Source organism: Coenobita brevimanus, chromosome 9 (genome assembly GCF_032717465.1).
Source record: "Coenobita brevimanus isolate Jiangsu-jjx chromosome 9, ASM3271746v2, whole genome shotgun sequence".
Taxonomy (NCBI): Eukaryota; Metazoa; Arthropoda; class Malacostraca; order Decapoda; family Coenobitidae; genus Coenobita; species Coenobita brevimanus.
Window position 1 is genome coordinate 2490900 of NC_136962.1, and position 17543 is coordinate 2508442.

At 40.6% G+C, this 17543-nt stretch overlaps 1 protein-coding gene across 1 annotated transcript in view; it reads right to left on the reverse strand.

The window, feature by feature from the left end:
* The window catches only part of LOC145409824 (uncharacterized), a 198774-nt gene that overhangs the window by 21455 nt on the left and 159776 nt on the right, over positions 1 to 17543 (reverse strand). Inside the window, exons 25-26 of the mRNA XM_080280131.1 lie at positions 12725 to 12770; positions 4498 to 4574 (exon numbers count right to left, since the gene is read on the reverse strand). Of these exons, the coding sequence (XP_080136257.1) occupies positions 4498 to 4574; positions 12725 to 12770 (123 nt within the window). The remainder of the gene's footprint in view (positions 1 to 4497; positions 4575 to 12724; positions 12771 to 17543) is intronic.

Below are 17543 nucleotides of genomic sequence, written 5' to 3' on the forward strand. Positions count from 1 at the left end.
TGTTAAGGCTGTATACTGATGTGTGTTATGGCTGTATACTGATGTGTTAAGGCTGTATACTGATGTGTGTTAAGGCTGTATACTGATGTGTGTTATGGCTGTATACTGATGTGTTAAGGCTGTATACTGATGTGTGTTAAGGCTGTATACTGATGTGTGTTATGGCTGTATACTGATGTGTTAAGGCTGTATACTGATGTGTTAAGGCTGTATACTGATGTGTGTTAAGGCTGTATACTGATGTGTGTTATGGCTGTATACTGATGTGTTAAGGCTGTATACTGATGTGTTAAGGCTGTATACTGATGTGTTAAGGCTGTATACTGATGTGTTATGGCTGTATACTGATGTGTGTTAAGGCTGTATACTGATGTGTGTTATGGCTGTATACTGATGTGTTAAGGCTGTATACTGATGTGTGTTAGGGCTGTATACTGATGTGTTAAGGCTGTATACTGATGTGTTAAGGCTGTATACTGATGTGTGTTAAGGCTGTATACTGATGTGTGTTAAGGCTGTATACTGATGTGTTAAGGCTGTATACTGATGTGTTAAGGCTGTATACTGATGTGTTAAGGCTGTATACTGATGTGTGTTAAGGCTGTATACTGATGTGTGTTAAGGCTGTATACTGATGTGTTAAGGCTGTATACTGATGTGTTAAGGCTGTATACTGATGTGTTAAGGCTGTATACTGATGTGTGTTAAGGCTGTATACTGATGTGTGTTAGGGCTGTATACTGATGTGTTAAGGCTGTATACTGATGTGTGTTAAGGCTGTATACTGATGTGTTAAGGCTGTATACTGATGTGTTAAGGCTGTATACTGATGTGTTAAGGCTGTATACTGATGTGTGTTAAGGCTGTATACTGATGTGTGTTAAGGCTGTATACTGATGTGTTAAGGCTGTATACTGATGTGTTAAGGCTGTATACTGATGTGTTAAGGCTGTATACTGATGTGTTAAGGCTGTATACTGATGTGTGTTAGGGCTGTATACTGATGTGTTATGGCTGTATACTGATGTGTGTTAAGGCTGTATACTGATGTGTTAAGGCTGTATACTGATGTGTGTTAAGGCTGTATACTGATGTGTGTTAAGGCTGTATACTGATGTGTTAAGGCTGTATACTGATGTGTTAAGGCTGTATACTGATGTGTGTTAGGGCTGTATACTGATGTGTGTTAAGGCTGTATACTGATGTGTTAAGGCTGTATACTGATGTGTGTTAGGGCTGTATACTGATGTGTTAAGGCTGTATACTGATGTGTGTTAAGGCTGTATACTGATGTGTGTTAAGGCTGTATACTGATGTGTGTTAAGGCTGTATACTGATGTGTTATGGCTGTATACTGATGTGTTAAGGCTGTATACTGATATGTGTTATGGCTGTATACTGATGTGTGTTAAGGCTGTATACTGATGTGTGTTAAGGCTGTATACTGATGTGTGTTATGGCTGTATACTGATGTGTGTTAAGGCTGTATACTGATGTGTTATGGCTGTATACTGATGTGTTATGGCTGTATACTGATGTGTTAGGGCTGTATACTGATGTGTTAGGGCTGTATACTGATGTGTTAGGGCTGTATACTGATGTGTTAAGGCTGTATACTGATGTGTTATGGCTGTATACTGATGTGTTAGGGCTGTATACTGATGTGTTAAGGCTGTATACTGATGTGTTAGGGCTGTATACTGATGTGTTAAGGCTGTATACTGATGTGTTAGGGCTGTATACTGATGTGTTAGGGCTGTATACTGATGTGTGTTAAGGCTGTATACTGATGTGTGTTAAGGCTGTATACTGATGTGTGTTAAGGCTGTATACTGATGTGTTAGGGCTGTATACTGATGTGTGTTAAGGCTGTATACTGATGTGTGTTAAGGCTGTATACTGATGTGTGTTAAGGCTGTATACTGATGTGTTAGGGCTGTATACTGATGTGTGTTAAGGCTGTATACTGATGTGTTAGGACTGTATACTGATGTGTGTTAAGGCTGTATACTGATATGTGTTAGGGCTGTATACTGATGTGTGTTAGGGCTGTATACTGATGTGTTAAGGCTGTATACTGATGTGTGTTAAGGCTGTATACTGATGTGTGTTAAGGCTGTATACTGATGTGTTAAGGCTGTATACTGATGTGTGTTAAGGCTGTATACTGATGTGTGTTAAGGCTGTATACTGATGTGTTAAGGCTGTATACTGATGTGTGTTAAGGCTGTATACTGATGTGTTAAGGCTGTATACTGATGTGTGTTAGGGCTGTATACTGATGTGTTATGGCTGTATACTGATGTGTGTTAGGGCTGTAATCATTCTAATTACTTATACTGATACATTATGATTTAAAGATTCTAATTACTGTTACTTGTGTTTATCAAATATATACTGATATGCATTATGACTTAAAACATTCTAATTACTGCTGTTCTATCTATCTATCTATCTATCTATTGCCAGACACCATCATCCCATAAGGGGTTAATTTTGTATATTATATATTAATGCCTTATGGCTGTAAACATTTTAATTACAGTAAAACCTTGATATAACGGACCGCAATATACCGGAATTCGCTTTTATCAGACTCAAGGAGCCGACCGGACTAAATACTTATTCAGTATATCAGAAAATGTCCGATAAAGCCAGAAGCATTGCGGACTGCCTGACCACTTCAGCTGTGTTCACCACAATAAGATAAATAAAAGACATGTTTATCAGTGTACAGTACAGTATCATTATATATATATATTACACCACTGGATTATTACAGTGAAGGTATAACACACTACAGTATTATATATTACACCACTGGGTTATTGTAGTGAAGGTATAACACACTATATTATTATATATTACACCACTGGGTTATTGTAGTGAAGATATAACACACTACAGTATTATATATTACACCACTGGGTTATTGTAGTGAAGGTATAACACGCTACAGTATTATATATTACACAACTGGGTTATTACAGTGAAGGTATAACACACTACAGTATTATATATTACACCACTGGGTTATTGTAGTGAAGGTATAATACAATACTGCAATGGTAGCGAAAACAGTGTAAAAACCATTGGTGTCATCCGGACTATGTCTGCTACTGCATACTGGAAAATGTCCGTGATATCAGGGAGAAGGCCAATGTCGTTTTTATCGGACGTTTGCTTTTTTCGGGATGCCTTGGGCCCTAATTAGTCCGTTATAGTGAGGTTTTACTGTATTGTTATTATATTACTGTATGATTATTACTATTATTATTGCTGTATAATTATTATTGTTTATTAAATATATATTGGTGCATGTGATGGTTGTAAACATCCCAATTCCTGTTATTTTTGTTCAAATTATTGTTATTCTTGTCCTAATGACTTATTTTTCCTGTTATTTCTTTTTTTAATATATACCGATACGTGTCATGACTAAACATTCTAATTAGTTATTTTTGTTCTAATTAGTTATTTTCCTGTAATTATGGTTATTTATGTTAATTAAATAGATACTGATACGTGTTATGCCTGTAAACATCCTATACTCCGTTTTTTCAATTGAGGTGAAGATGCGCTTGATATGTTGATGACGATTGGCTGAATGTGACATGTCCTAAAAATATTTACTAACCCAAATTTCCCCCTCAGATATTTGTTGTCAGTTAATAATGCTAGATTCTGAAGTAATGTTGCATTCAGCCAATAATCACCAATCTCTCAAGTGCATCTTCGCCTCGATTAAAAAAAAAAACGGAGTATAATTATTGTTATTTATGCTTACTATATATATATCGCAATGTAGAGATCAGAGGCGCTGAAATTGAAAGCTTTAGTGACATATATTTTAAAAAGAACATTTGTTTATTTTGCTCCAACAGGGAATATATTTTTAAAAACATCAACAACGTACAGTCAGTCCTCATTATAAATCTTTTTCTGCTGTTTATTCTTCAGTAATTATATATATTTTTATTTTAAATTCCCTGAGACTCATTATAATTATCTTTCGACTGTTTTCATGCCTGATTTTCAGTACTAATATATTTCTATAACATTTTAAAAGCTTATTCTTAAATGTTTATTTTTTTTTTATTTCTCTGTAATTTTAAGTTAATTTTCCCTTAACAACTTCACTTCAATGATTTGTTTAATTTGAATTTTGGGACACACTGTAGATTTATAATGAGGACTGCCTCTGTGAGAGAGAGAGAGAGAGAGAGAGAGAGAGAGAGAGAGAGAGAGAGAGAGAGAGAGAGAGAGAGAGAGAGAGAGAGAGTTAGATTTAGAATGAATTAAGACAGAGTTAGAGAGATGGAGAATTAGAGATAGAGAATTAGATTTAGAACTAGATTTAAAATGAGAGTTAGAGAGAGAATTAGTGACAGAGAATTAATGTAAGAGTTAGAGAGTGATATGGAGGATTAGAATTACACTTAGATTTAGTTAGAGTGAGCAAGAGAGTTAGAGATAGAGCTAGCACACACCACTGACCTGTTAGTATGTCTCTATATCCTCGGGGCACGACCTGACCCGGGCCAAGGTCAGGTGTGCCTTCGTCTTCGGTAACACTGACGACCAGCAACACAACGAGAAGGCAGGCCAGGGGGTGCAGGGGAGAGAGAGAGAGAGAGAGAGAGAGAGAGAGAGAGAGAGAGAGAGAGAGAGAGAGAGAGGATTTAACAAGACAGCAGGGAACACGAAAATGTGAACAGAAAGATAGAGATTGATAGAGAGAGAGAGAGAGAGAGAGAGAGAGAGAGAGAGAGAGAGAGAGATTGATTTAACAACAAGAGGACAGGGAACACCAAAATGTGAGCAAGTAGAGATAGGAAAGATAAAGAAGTGAGAAAGTAGGATTCAGGAGCATGCAAGATGAAAGAGAATGGGACAAAGTGAGAGAATAGAGAGAGAAAAAGGGAGAGAAGTGAGAGAATGGAAAATAAATACGATGAGAGATGACAAAGAATGAAGTGAGTTGGACATATCGAAGAGTGTGGGAAAGGTGGTATGAGAAGGTGGTATGAGGTGGTATGAGAAGGTGGTATGAGGTGGTATAAGAAGGTGGTATGAGAAGGTGGTATGAGGGTATGAGAAGGTGGTATGAGAAGGTGGTATGAGAAGGTGGTATGAGAAGGTGGTATGAGGTGGTATGAGAAGGTGGTATAAGGTGGTATGAGAAGGTGGTATGAGGTGGTATGAGAAGGTGGTATGAGGTGGTATGAGAAGGTGGTATGAGGTGGTATGAGAAGGTGGTATGAGGTGGTATGAGAAGGTGGTATGAGGTGGTATGAGAAGGTGGTATGAGGTGGTATGAAAAATTGGTATGAGGTGGTATGAGAAGGTGGTATGAGGTGGTATGAGAAGGTGGTATGAGAAGGTGGTATGAGGTGGTATGAGAAGGTGGTATGAGGTGGTATGAGAAGGTGGTATGAGGTGGTATGAGAAGGTGATATGAGAAGGTGGTATGAGAAGGTGGTATGAGAAGGTGGTATAAGAAGGTGGTATAAGGTGGTATGAGAAGGTGGTATGAGGTGGTATGAGAAGGTGGTATGAGAATGTGGTATGAGAAGGTGGTATGAGGTGGTATGAGAAGGTTGTATGAGAAGGTTGTATGAGAAGGTTGTATGAGAAGGTGGTATGAGGTGGTATGAGAAGGTGGTATGAGAAGGTGGTATTAGAAGGTGGTATGAGGTGGTATGAGAAGGTGGTATGAGGTGGTATGAGGTGGTGGTATGAGGTGGTATGATGGGGTATAAGAAGGTGGTATGAGAAAGTGGTATGAGGTGGTATGAGAAGGTGGTATGAGAAGGTGGTATGAGGTGGTATGAGAAGGTGGTATGAGGTGGTACGAGAAGGAGGTATGAGAAGGTGGTATGAGGTGGTATGAGAAGGTGTATGAGGTGGTATGAGAAGGTGGTATGAGAAGGTGGTATGAGGAGGTGGTATGAGGTGGTATGAGAAGGTGGTATGAGGTGGCATGAGAAGGTGGTATGAGGTGGTATGAGAAGGTGGTATGAGGTGGTATGAGGAGGTGGTATAAGAAGGTGGTATGAGGTGGTATGAGGTGGTATGAGAAGGTGGTATGAGGTGGTATGAGAAGGTGGTATGAGGAGGTGGTATAAGAAGGTGGTATGAGAAGGTGGTATGAAGTGGTATGAGAAGGTGGTATGAGAAGGTGGTATGAGGAGGTGGTATGAGGTGGTATGAGGAGGTGGTATGAGGAGGTGGTATGAGAAGGTGGTATGAGAAGGTGGTATGAGGTGGTATGAGAAGGTGGTATGAGAAGGTGGTATGAGAAGGTGGTATGAGAAGGTGGTATGAGGTGGTATGAGAAGGTGGTATGAGAAGGTGGTATGAGGTGGTATGAGAAGGTGGTATGAGGTGGTATGAGAAGGTGGTATGAGGTGGTATGAGAAGGTGGTATGAGGTGGTATTAGAAGGTGGTATGAGGTGGTATGAGAAGGTGGTATGAGGTGGTATGAGAAGGTGGTATGAGGTGGTATGAGAAGGTGGTATGAGGTGGTATGAGAAGGTGGTATGAGAAGGTGGTATGAAGTGGTATGACAAGGTGGTATGAGGTGGTATGAGAAGAGGACACGAAAGACAGAAGCGATAATGTTTGAATTCACACACATGGGTGACAAAGGAGAATGGACGTAAGTGTGGGAAGGAAGAGGAGAGGTATGGGGAAGACGTTTGAATATCGACATTTAGGGAAGAAAGAGGAGAAGGAAGAAGAGAAGAGGGAAGAAGGAAGAAGAGGAGCAGGAGGGTGGAGAAGCAAGTATGAATTAACACGGAACACAAGAGAGAATGGACATAAGCATGGGCAGGAAGAGGAGGGGTTTGCGGAACACGTTAAAATGTTGACACGTTGAAGGAGTTTAGGCAGAGAAGAAGAGTGTTGAGACGTAGCAGATGACACCACAATGCACGCAACACCAGCAACACCACACCGACACCAGCGATGGCCGTGTACGCAGGGAGAGAGAGAGAAAGAGAGCAGTGTGAGTACAACAACAATCGTGCTACCAGATCTTGCTCCCTCTGGCTTACAAGATGTACACACCAAGGGAAAGGCATGGCAGTTTGGTACACATACATGGTTATATGCTGACACACACACACGTACACACATTAAAGTGAATACACATAAATGTTTATATGCCAACACGTACACACACGCACACACATTAAAGTGAATACACATAAATGTTTACATGTCAACACGTACACACACACACACGTACACACATTAAAGTGAATACACATAAATGTTTATATGCCAACACGTACACACACGTACACACATTAAAGTGAATACACATAAATGTTTATATGCCAACACGTACACACACACACACACACACACATTAAATTGAATACACATAAATGTTTATATGCCAACACGTACACACACGCACACACACACATTAAAGTGAATACACATAAATGTTTATATGCCAACACGTACACACACACACACACACACACACACATTAAAGTGAATACAGATAAATGTTTACTATGCCAACACACACACACACACACACACACACACACACACACACACACACACACACACACACACACACACACACACACATTAAAGTCAATACACATAAATGTTTACTATGCCAACACACACACACACACACACACACATTAAAGTCAGTACACATAAATGTTTATATACCAACACGTACACACACACACACACACACACACACACACATTTAATAGTCAAATACCACATATGGAAGCTCCCTAACACCTCTTCCTTGGCGATTTTATTTTCCAAACCACTCCTTCTTATCCCCTGGTTTGTTTCTTATATCTTTTTAGTTGCACGAATAACACACAAGAATATGGAGCAGAATCAGGAATAAATCAGTAAGGAAAAGGTGTTAAGTAACCTTCCTAATCATACTAGAATACCATATCAAGGTAGCTCACCTCCCCTACCTCTTTCTCACAGGTGGATTATGAGAGCTCCCTAACACCTTTTCCTAAGTGATTTATTTTGCTTATTACACCTTACCGTCCTGTTCTGTGTTACATAAATCCTTCCAATATCATCATACTCTGCATAAAGCTCCCTAACACCTTTCCCTAAGTGATTTATTTTGTTTATTACACCTTACTGTCCTCTTCTGTGTTACATAAATCCTTCCAATATCACCATACTCTGCATAAAGCTTCCTAACACCTTTTCCTAAGTGATTTATTTTGTTTATTACACCTTACTGTCCTCTTCTGTGTTACATAAATCCTTCCAATATCACCATACTCTGCATAAAGCTCCCTAACACCTTTTCCTAAGTGATTTATTTTGTTTATTACACCTTACTGTCCTCTTCTGTGTTACATAAATCCTTCCAATATCACCATACTCTGCATAAAGCTCCCTAACACCTTTTCCTAAGTGATTTATTTTGTTTATTACACCTTACTGTCCTCTTCTGTGTTACATAAATCCTTCCAATATCACCATACTCTGCATAAAGCTCCCTAACACCTTTTCCTAAGTGATTTATTTTGCTTATTACACCTTACTGTCCTCTTCTGTGTTCCATAAATCCTTCCAATATCACCATACTCTGCATAAAGCTTCCTAACACCTTTTCCTAAGTGATTTATTTTGCTTATTACACCTTACCGTCCTCTTCTGTGTTACATAAATCCTTCCAATATCACCATACTCTGCATAAAGCTCCCTAACACCTTTTCCTAAGTGATTTATTTTGTTTATTACACCTTACTGTCCTCTTCTGTGTTACATAAATCCTTCCAATATCACCATACTCTGCATAAAGCTCCCTAACACCTTTTCCTAAGTGATTTATTTTGTTTATTACACCTTACTGTCCTCTTCTGTGTTACATAAATCCTTCCAATATCACCATACTCTGCACAAACAACGTACAAAAGGATATCAGCCAGCCAAAACCAAAATAAATCAGTAAGGGAAAGGTGTTTGGGAGCTAACCTAACATTCAGGCTTACAGGAGTGGATACAGCAAACACAGAAATTCGAAGTCATCTGAAATTTTGAAATGCACGGTTTTGAAGCCTCTATGTATTATTATTATTATTATTATTATTTTTTTTTTTTTGGGTGGGGGAGTGGAAAAAAATGATCTATCTATCTATCTATCTATACCCCGACGCCCTAATCCTACAAAGGGTGGCCACAGACAAAGCGCCTCCAAGTCACTCAGTCACTCACCATTTGACAACCCTCCCACCACCTCACTCCCCCCTCCCTCATATACCTCTCAGCTCCATCCCTCCACCTCATCCTCGGTCTCCCCCTCCCTCCACTTCACCTACATACACCCTCTCAGTCTAAAGAAAAAAATATCGTGTAAACACCAAAATACCCACACAGAGCCTCCAATAATTCCTTCCTGTTTCCATATGTTCCTCTAAATGTAAAATAACTGTCTGGTTGTTCTTCAGTATTCCCAGTGCATGTGGATGAGCAGACCAATCAACCACAGGCAAAGAATCGCCCCTGCTTGGTCATCCCATGCAGTGAGGCGATGTTCCCTTGTGGTATAATATGAAGATTTGGTTCCTGGGTGGATGCCGCACTTGCATCTCTCCACCCAGTTACCAGGGGCACCATAGTAAGCTCCACATCCCTGTTATCTGGTGCTATGGTTACCACCCAGCGTTGTAAATGGTTTCCTGGCTTCCAAGAAACCATTACGCTTGTCACTCAGTGTAGAGTCACCTGAGGTGGAAAGAAAAGTAATAAAAAGTGACAGGAAAGCTGGGAGAAATAGGAAGAGAGGAGGACAGACACAGAAAAAGAATGATAAAGGTGAAGGAAGAAGTAGGCAGCACTACATCAAGTGAGTGGATGATGGTGAGAAATAGGAAGAGAGGAGGACAGACACAGAAAAAGAATGATAAAGGTGAAGGAAGAAGTAGGCAGCACTACATCAAGTGAGTGGATGATGGTGAGAAATAGGAAGAGAGGAGGACAGACACAGAAAAAGAATGATAAAGGTGAAGGAAGAAGCAGGCAGCACTACGTCAAGTGAGTGGATGATGGTGAGAAATAGGAAGAGAGGAGGACAGACACAGAAAAAGAATGATAAAGGCTAAGGAAGAAGTAGGCAGCACTACATCAAGTGAGTGGATGATGGTGAGAAATAGAAGAGAGGAGGACAGACACAGAAAAAGAATGATAAAGGTGAAGGAAGAAGTAGGCAGCACTACATCAAGTGAGTGGATGATGGTGAGAAATAGGAAGAGAGGAGGACAGGCACAGAAAAAGAATGATAAAGGCTAAGGAAGAAGTAGGCAACACTACATCAAGTGAGTGGATGATGGTGAGAAATAGGAAGAGAGGAGGACAGACACAGAAAAAGAATGAGAAAGGTGAAGGAAGAAGCAGGCAGCACTACATCAAGTGAGTGGATGATGGTGAGAAATAGGAAGAGAGGAGGACAGACACAGAAAAAGAATGATAAAGGTGAAGGAAGTAGTAGGCAGCACTACATCAAGTGAGTGGATGATGGTGAGAAATAGGAAGAGAGGAGGACAGACACAGAAAAAGAATGATAAAGGCTAAGGAAGAAGTAGGCAGCACTACATCAAGTGAGTGGATGATGGGCGCCAACACCACAAGGTCACACAATTTAGATCGATACTATAAACACAGGAAAATAACTGGCCACACACAAGCACTAATTTCACACAGACTGCGGACAAAAATTAATTCCTATACTCCTTTTATTCTAACTTGGTCTAAAATTGCCATCTCTCCATTTCTCCATCTTGAATGCCTAGCTGTAACGATAAATGCTAGTCACAAAGAAGTGCTACACTCTTTTCACTATAACCTGGCCGATAATTGCCATCTCTCCATCTTGAATGCCGATTTGTAAATATAGATGCTAGTCATAAAGAAGTGCTATACTCTTTTTACTCTAACTTGGACTAAAATTGCCGTCTCTCCATCTTGAATATTGAGCTGTAATAATAGATACTAGTCACGAAGAAGTGCTATACTCTTGTACTTTAGCCTGGCCTAAAATTGCCATCTCTCCATCTTGAACGTCGAGTTGTAACAATGAGGTGCAATAAAAAGTTCCGAGATTTTTCCTAATGCTAAGGAACGGAGTGTGGTGCGATCATGCACGCGGCAGGGGTGAGCAGTACCCTTCATGAGTCAGTATGCAGTGTGACGTCGTGCTGTCAAATACCAGTTAAGGCAGCTCCCGAACACCTCTTCCTTAGTGATTTATTTTCCAAACTAGCCATTAACATCCCCTGGTTTGCTTCCTGTATCTTTTCAGTATGGACACAGTTTGCATGAATAACCTACAAGAATATAGTAACAGAGCAGAACCAGCAATAAATCAGTAAGGAACTGGTGTTAAGTAACCTTCCTAACTAACAGAATACCATTTGAAGTGTTTTTGTGACCATATACACGTGCTTATTTGCGATCTCACTACGACCACGAACTAGAGCAGAAAGCATCATAATCTGCATCAAAATCAGGAAATCAGCCATGGAGACAACTGAAATGCTTTACTATAGTCACAGCGCTTGACTCTGAGGTTATTATCGTGTTCTGGCAACCTACCATTCAAAAGTGCGTCTGATTTAGTGTATGAGACGCATGTGATTCGTGTATAATATGTTCGTGTATAATAAGATTTGTGTATAATATATTCGTGCAAATAATATGATTCGTGTATAATGATACGAAATCGGACACTTTTTAATGGTACGTTGCCATGGTACGATAATAACAACCTCAGAGTCGTGCGCCGTGACTGTAGGCCCATGGCAATGAAGCAACAAGCCGGGGGAGGTGTTTTGGTGGCACTCGCGCTTCAAGAGGGGCAGAACGTCCCTGGAGGAGGACGAGAAGCCACGGCGACCCTCCAGCGGCAGAATCCCCTCAAAATGCCGAGAAAACTGAATGATTTGTGCGTAACGTTCGTCGAATTACCATCAACAAAGTTGCTGGTGTCGCCAATGCCTGATCTGAACATTTTTTTCCTCCCTACCCTTTTTACACCAACCTGGCCTGAAATTACAAGACTTATGACTTGTAATAAGAGACTATAGTAGTACTGTACTAGTCATGAAGAAGTGCTATGACAAGGAGGTGAAATAAGCTGCACAAGGGTGAAATTCTGGGCCAAGGTAGGGTAAAATGAGCACAGTGGACATTTGAAGTACTAGAATGTGCTATTGTACTCACTTTCAAACATGTGCCTAAAATACCACCTTTAGGACCATCGGATATAGCACCATCGGCTTTATCGGACCAGGATTCCCCCCAATATAACCAGGTCCCTTGTACTGCGTTAGGTTTATGTTTGGTATTATGTGTAAGTACAACACCATGTGTCTTAATACCATCCCTCCATCTCATCCTTGGTCTCCCCCTCTCTACCTCACTCACATACTCTCCTAGTCAGTCTCTCATTCTCCAACCTCTCCACTCCATAACTCCATCTCATCCTTGGTCTCCCCCTCCACCTCACTCACACACACTCTTCTAGTCAGTCTCTCATTCTCCATCCTCTCCACTACATCTCTCCATTTCACCCTCATTCTCCCTCTCTCCCTGCACCTCCACCTCACCCACACACTCTCCTAGTCAGTCTCTCATCGTCCATCCTCCCCACATGGCCAAATTAACCCAAAAATAACGTAAAATATTAAAAACAGGACATCGACTCACCTCCATGCCCTTACTTCCTCTTCCTGTCGACTTGCACTGGGGGTTCCTGGAAGACGAAAGCATGTAATATTACCATAGATATAGTTTGCTGTCTATATATCTATCTATCTACCTGTCTATCTATCTGTCTGTCTATCTAGTGTTACATAGCCTATGATTTCATCATCCTTTGTGTAATTCTAACGTACAATATGCTGCATGTTTGATCACGAGCGTGTTCTACCTCACTCCCCCCTTCTAACCCTTATAGTAGAGTAAGTCGTTCTTTCTATTGTTCAGAACAGGATTGTCAACTCTTTGTCCCCTATGGCTTCATTTGCGCGTCCTTCTTACAAGTTGTATCAAGCTCTGCCGGCCCCTATATAATGAGCTCAGTCTCTGCATTAATTGCCACTTAGATCTACTCCTCATTTTGCTCACATCTCTGTCCTCCCCTGTACAGTTATTATTGTGAGTGCTCAGGAAGTCTCCAGCCATCTAGCTGCTGTGTAATTTGAGTATAAGTGTTATTACATTTTTTCTTGTACTGTATAGCATAAGGTGTTAATTCTTAGGCCTAGTGAGGTTTTTGTGATTCATGTGTTTTGGGTGTCAGCCCTTATTAATAATAGTTTGTATCTGTAATAATATATCTTGCATTCACTGAGCATTATCTGGTTTTCTCATTTTATCAGGGCTGACTTAGATAAATTTACTCTTGCTAATTTCGTGTTAATAGAGGCTATTGCAGTTAACCATATATTTAACCTGTTTTTTGCCATTACATTATCCTTATGAGTCCTGAATGTTTTGTTGTTAGTTTGAGCATTAAACTTTAACTTGTAATTTTACCTAACTCTTTTGTTTTGAACCTGGAACTTTGCGGGACAGTTTTCTGTTCCGTAACACTAGTCAGACGCCTTAATCCCAGAACAGGTGGCTACAAACTAATCGCCTCCATGTCGCCCTGTCCCCTGCCATTTCATTGCCCTGCCCTCAGCTCACACCCGCCTCCCTCACATCTTTCCACTCCTCCATCTCATCCTTGGTCTGCCCCTCCACCTCACTCACATACACTCTCCTAGTCAGTCTCTCATTCACAATGCTCCTCAACGTCCTCATTTGTCTGTCTATCTATCCACGTACCTCACACGAAAACATACAGTATATACACCTTTTTTTTTTTAAATGCAAGGAAGAAGGAACCCAAGGCTGCGAGCTGCAAAATTGTTCCTTCCTAGAAAAAAGAAAAAAAAAAAAGATAACAGAGCCAAATTCAAGATGCATTCATTTTGAGATGCCTGGACACACTGCGTTTCAAAAACTGGAGGTCATAGGCAGTAGGAAATTCAGACAGAGAGAGAGAGTTCCAAAGCTGACCTGTTGCATACATGAAGGACTAGGAGTATTAGTTAACTTACCCCCTACCTACACTGGAGGTCATAGGCAGTAAGAAATACAGACCGAAGGAGACAATTCCAGAGTTGACCTGTTGCATACATGAAGGACTGGGAGTATTAGTTAACTTACATCCTACCTACCTACCTACCTACACTGGAGGTCATAGGCAGTAGGAAATACAGACAGAGGGGGACAGTTCCAGAGTTGACCTGTTGCATAAATGAAGGACTGGGAGTAACGGTTAACTCTTGCTTTAGAGAGTTGGACAGACAAGGGATGAGAGTTTGTTGCTAGACGGGTGCTACGCGCCCGTCACAGAGGTGGAGGGATGCAAGCAGACAGTTCAGAGGAGCAGTGACCATTGAAGTAGCGATAGAAAAGAGATAAAGATGCAACAGTGCGGCAAAGAGACAGAGGTTGAAGGGAGCCAGTAAGAGGAGCAGTGACCATTGAAGTAGTGATAGAAAAGAGATAAAGATGCAACAGTGCAGCAAAGAGACAGAGGTTGAAGGGAGCCAGTAAGAGGAGCAGTGACCATTGAAGTAGTGATAGAAAAGAGATAAAGATGCAACAGTGCGGCAAAGAGACAGAGGTTGAAGGGAGCCAGTAAGAGAAGCAGTGACCATTGAAGTAGCGATAGAAAAGAGATAAAGATGCAACAGTGCGGCAAAGAGACAGAGGTTGAAGGGAGTCAGTAAGAGGAGCAGTGACCATTGAAGTAGCGATAGAAAAGAGATAAAGATGCAACAGTGCGGCAAAGAGACAGAGGTTGAAGGGAGCCAATAAGAGGAGCAATGACCATTGAAGTAGCGATAGAAAAGAGATAAAGATGCAACAGTGCGGCAAAGAGACAGAGGTTGAAGGGAGCCAGTAAGAGGAGCAGTGACCATTGAAGTAGCGATAGAAAAGAGATAAAGATGCAACATTGCGGCAAAGAGACAGAGGTTGAAGGGAGCCAGTAAGAGGAGGAGAGTTAATGAGACGAAAAGCCTTTGACTCCAGACAGATAAATGACAATGTGTGTGTGTGTGTGTGTGTGTGTGTTAAATCTCTCTGTAGGCGTCATATTAGCAAATTTAACCAAGAAATAACTCAACACAGATCATATATTTTAACACACTGCTAGAAACGTAATGTAAACAAAGAATTAGCTATGAACTGTACACCCATATATGAAGCCAAGTGTATATTTCACCTATTTATTATCATTATTTTTTTTTTGTTTTTATCTCTACACAATCGTAGGTAAATTTGAAATAAACTTTCTGCACATTTAAAATTTTGAAATTGAATCAGTTATATTTAAATCCCATAGTTCAAACGGTCTCCACAGGGTAGAATATAAGCATGGTGACTGCAGAAATAATAATAATAATAATAATAGTTGTAGTAGTACCAGCAGTTACAATATAATAATAATAATAATAATAATAATAATAATATAATCTATCTATATCTATAGCCAGACGTCATAATCCCATAAGGGGTGACCGTTTGACTCTGTTTTACAGGGAGGGGCACTAACCCTCCACGAACTCACCTGCTGACGAATAATAATAATAATAATAATAATAATAATAACAGTAGTAGTAATAATAATAATAATAATAATAGTAATAATAATAATAATAATAATAATAGTAATAATAATAATAATAATAGTAGTAGTAGTAGTAGTAGTAATAATAATAATAATAATAATAATGCACCATCACTAAGGATCTACACTTACTTATAAACAAAACAAATCCATTATATTTTCAGGGCCAATACCCACCCACTACACACCCACACAGCCACATACTTATACAAGCTGGGAGGGAGTTGAGGGACGTGTGTATAACCAGGCACTGGATCTGACCAGTTATATCAGTGCCACCGCATGAAGGCTGCCCTCTCTCTAACCCTGAGGTCACTAAATGCTAAGGTTGGGTGTCACATATTCGTAAATTCACATACCATACTTCACACCCACATGCATAGATAGACAGACATAGACAGATAGACAGACATAGATAGATTTACAGAACAAGGCCACTATACAATTCTATCTATCTATTGCCAGACGCCATAATCCGGTAAGGGGGGGCCATTTGAGTTAGTTGTTTTATGTCTATCTGTCTATCTATTGCCAGACGCCATAATCCCGTAAGGAGTAGCCATTTGAGTTAGTTGTTTTACGGGGAGGGGCACTAACCCTCCACCAACCCACTTGTTGACACGTAGGGAACACATATGGGTTGTTATATGGTTACCACCCAGCGTATTAAATGATTTCCTGGCTTACGAGAAATAATTTGGCTTCTCACTCAATGTAGAGTCACCCTGAAGTAGCCTTACATTGGGTGAGTGGATGATGGACGCTCCCTTGAGATTAATGTTAGAATATGATGCTAGTCACGAAGAAGTGCTATGGAAAGGATGTAGAGTAGCAATATTTTTTTCTGTCACTGAGCTACATGAAATATTGTATGTGAGAGGGAATGTGTGATGGAGGGAAGGGGGGTGAGGGGTAGGCCGAGGATGAGATGAAGGGATGGAGTGGAGAAGTATGGAAGAGATGGGGGTGTGAGCTGGTGGGATGGAGAGTGAGAGACTGACGAGGAGAGTGTATGTGAGTGAGGTGGAGGGGGGAAGAGGGAGGGGGGAAGAGGGAGGGGGAGGCCAAGGATGAGATGGAGGGATGGAGTGGAGAGGTATATGAGAGAGGGGAGTGTGAACTGGGAGCAGGGCAGTGAAATGAAGAGGGACAGGGCGACGTGGAGGCGATTTGTTTGTGGCCACCCCGTATGGGATTAAGGCGTCTGGCAATAAATAGACAAACAGACACTGCTTACTACATACAAAAGACAAGATGGAAGGAAATAAAGACAGTAAAGGAAAGGCTGGCTTTTAACACCTCACGTCTCAAATGGCTCTCTTACCTTCTCACTTTCTTTACCAAAACACTGTGATGGCAGGGAGAATAAAGTGGGTCAAGGGCAGTAAAGGAGGGAGAATTTACTACTTACCAAACAGCGAGGGATGGAAGGAAATAGAGGAGAAAAAATAAAGACAGACTTGAATATAAGAATCAGTAGAGTTAACCTGACATTGCATTTCTTTACCAAAACACTGAGATGGAAGGGAGAATAAAGTGGGTAAAGGGAGGTAAAGGAGGGAGAATTGACTGCTTACCACACGAGGAGGGAAGGAAATAAAGGAGATATACTAAGCAAAGGAAAAGAGCTGAACTTTCACACATTACAAAGCTGCCCTCTTACTTTCTCTACCAATAAAGATGAGATGGAAGGAAGCAGGCAGTAAAGGAAGGACAATACCACTTACCGAATGACGAGGGAAAGAGGGGAATGAATAAGGTAAATAAAGACTAAGTTACGGGTAAGATCTGACCTTTGACATGCCACGTAACAAGCTGGCTACAGTTCTTGGTGGAGTT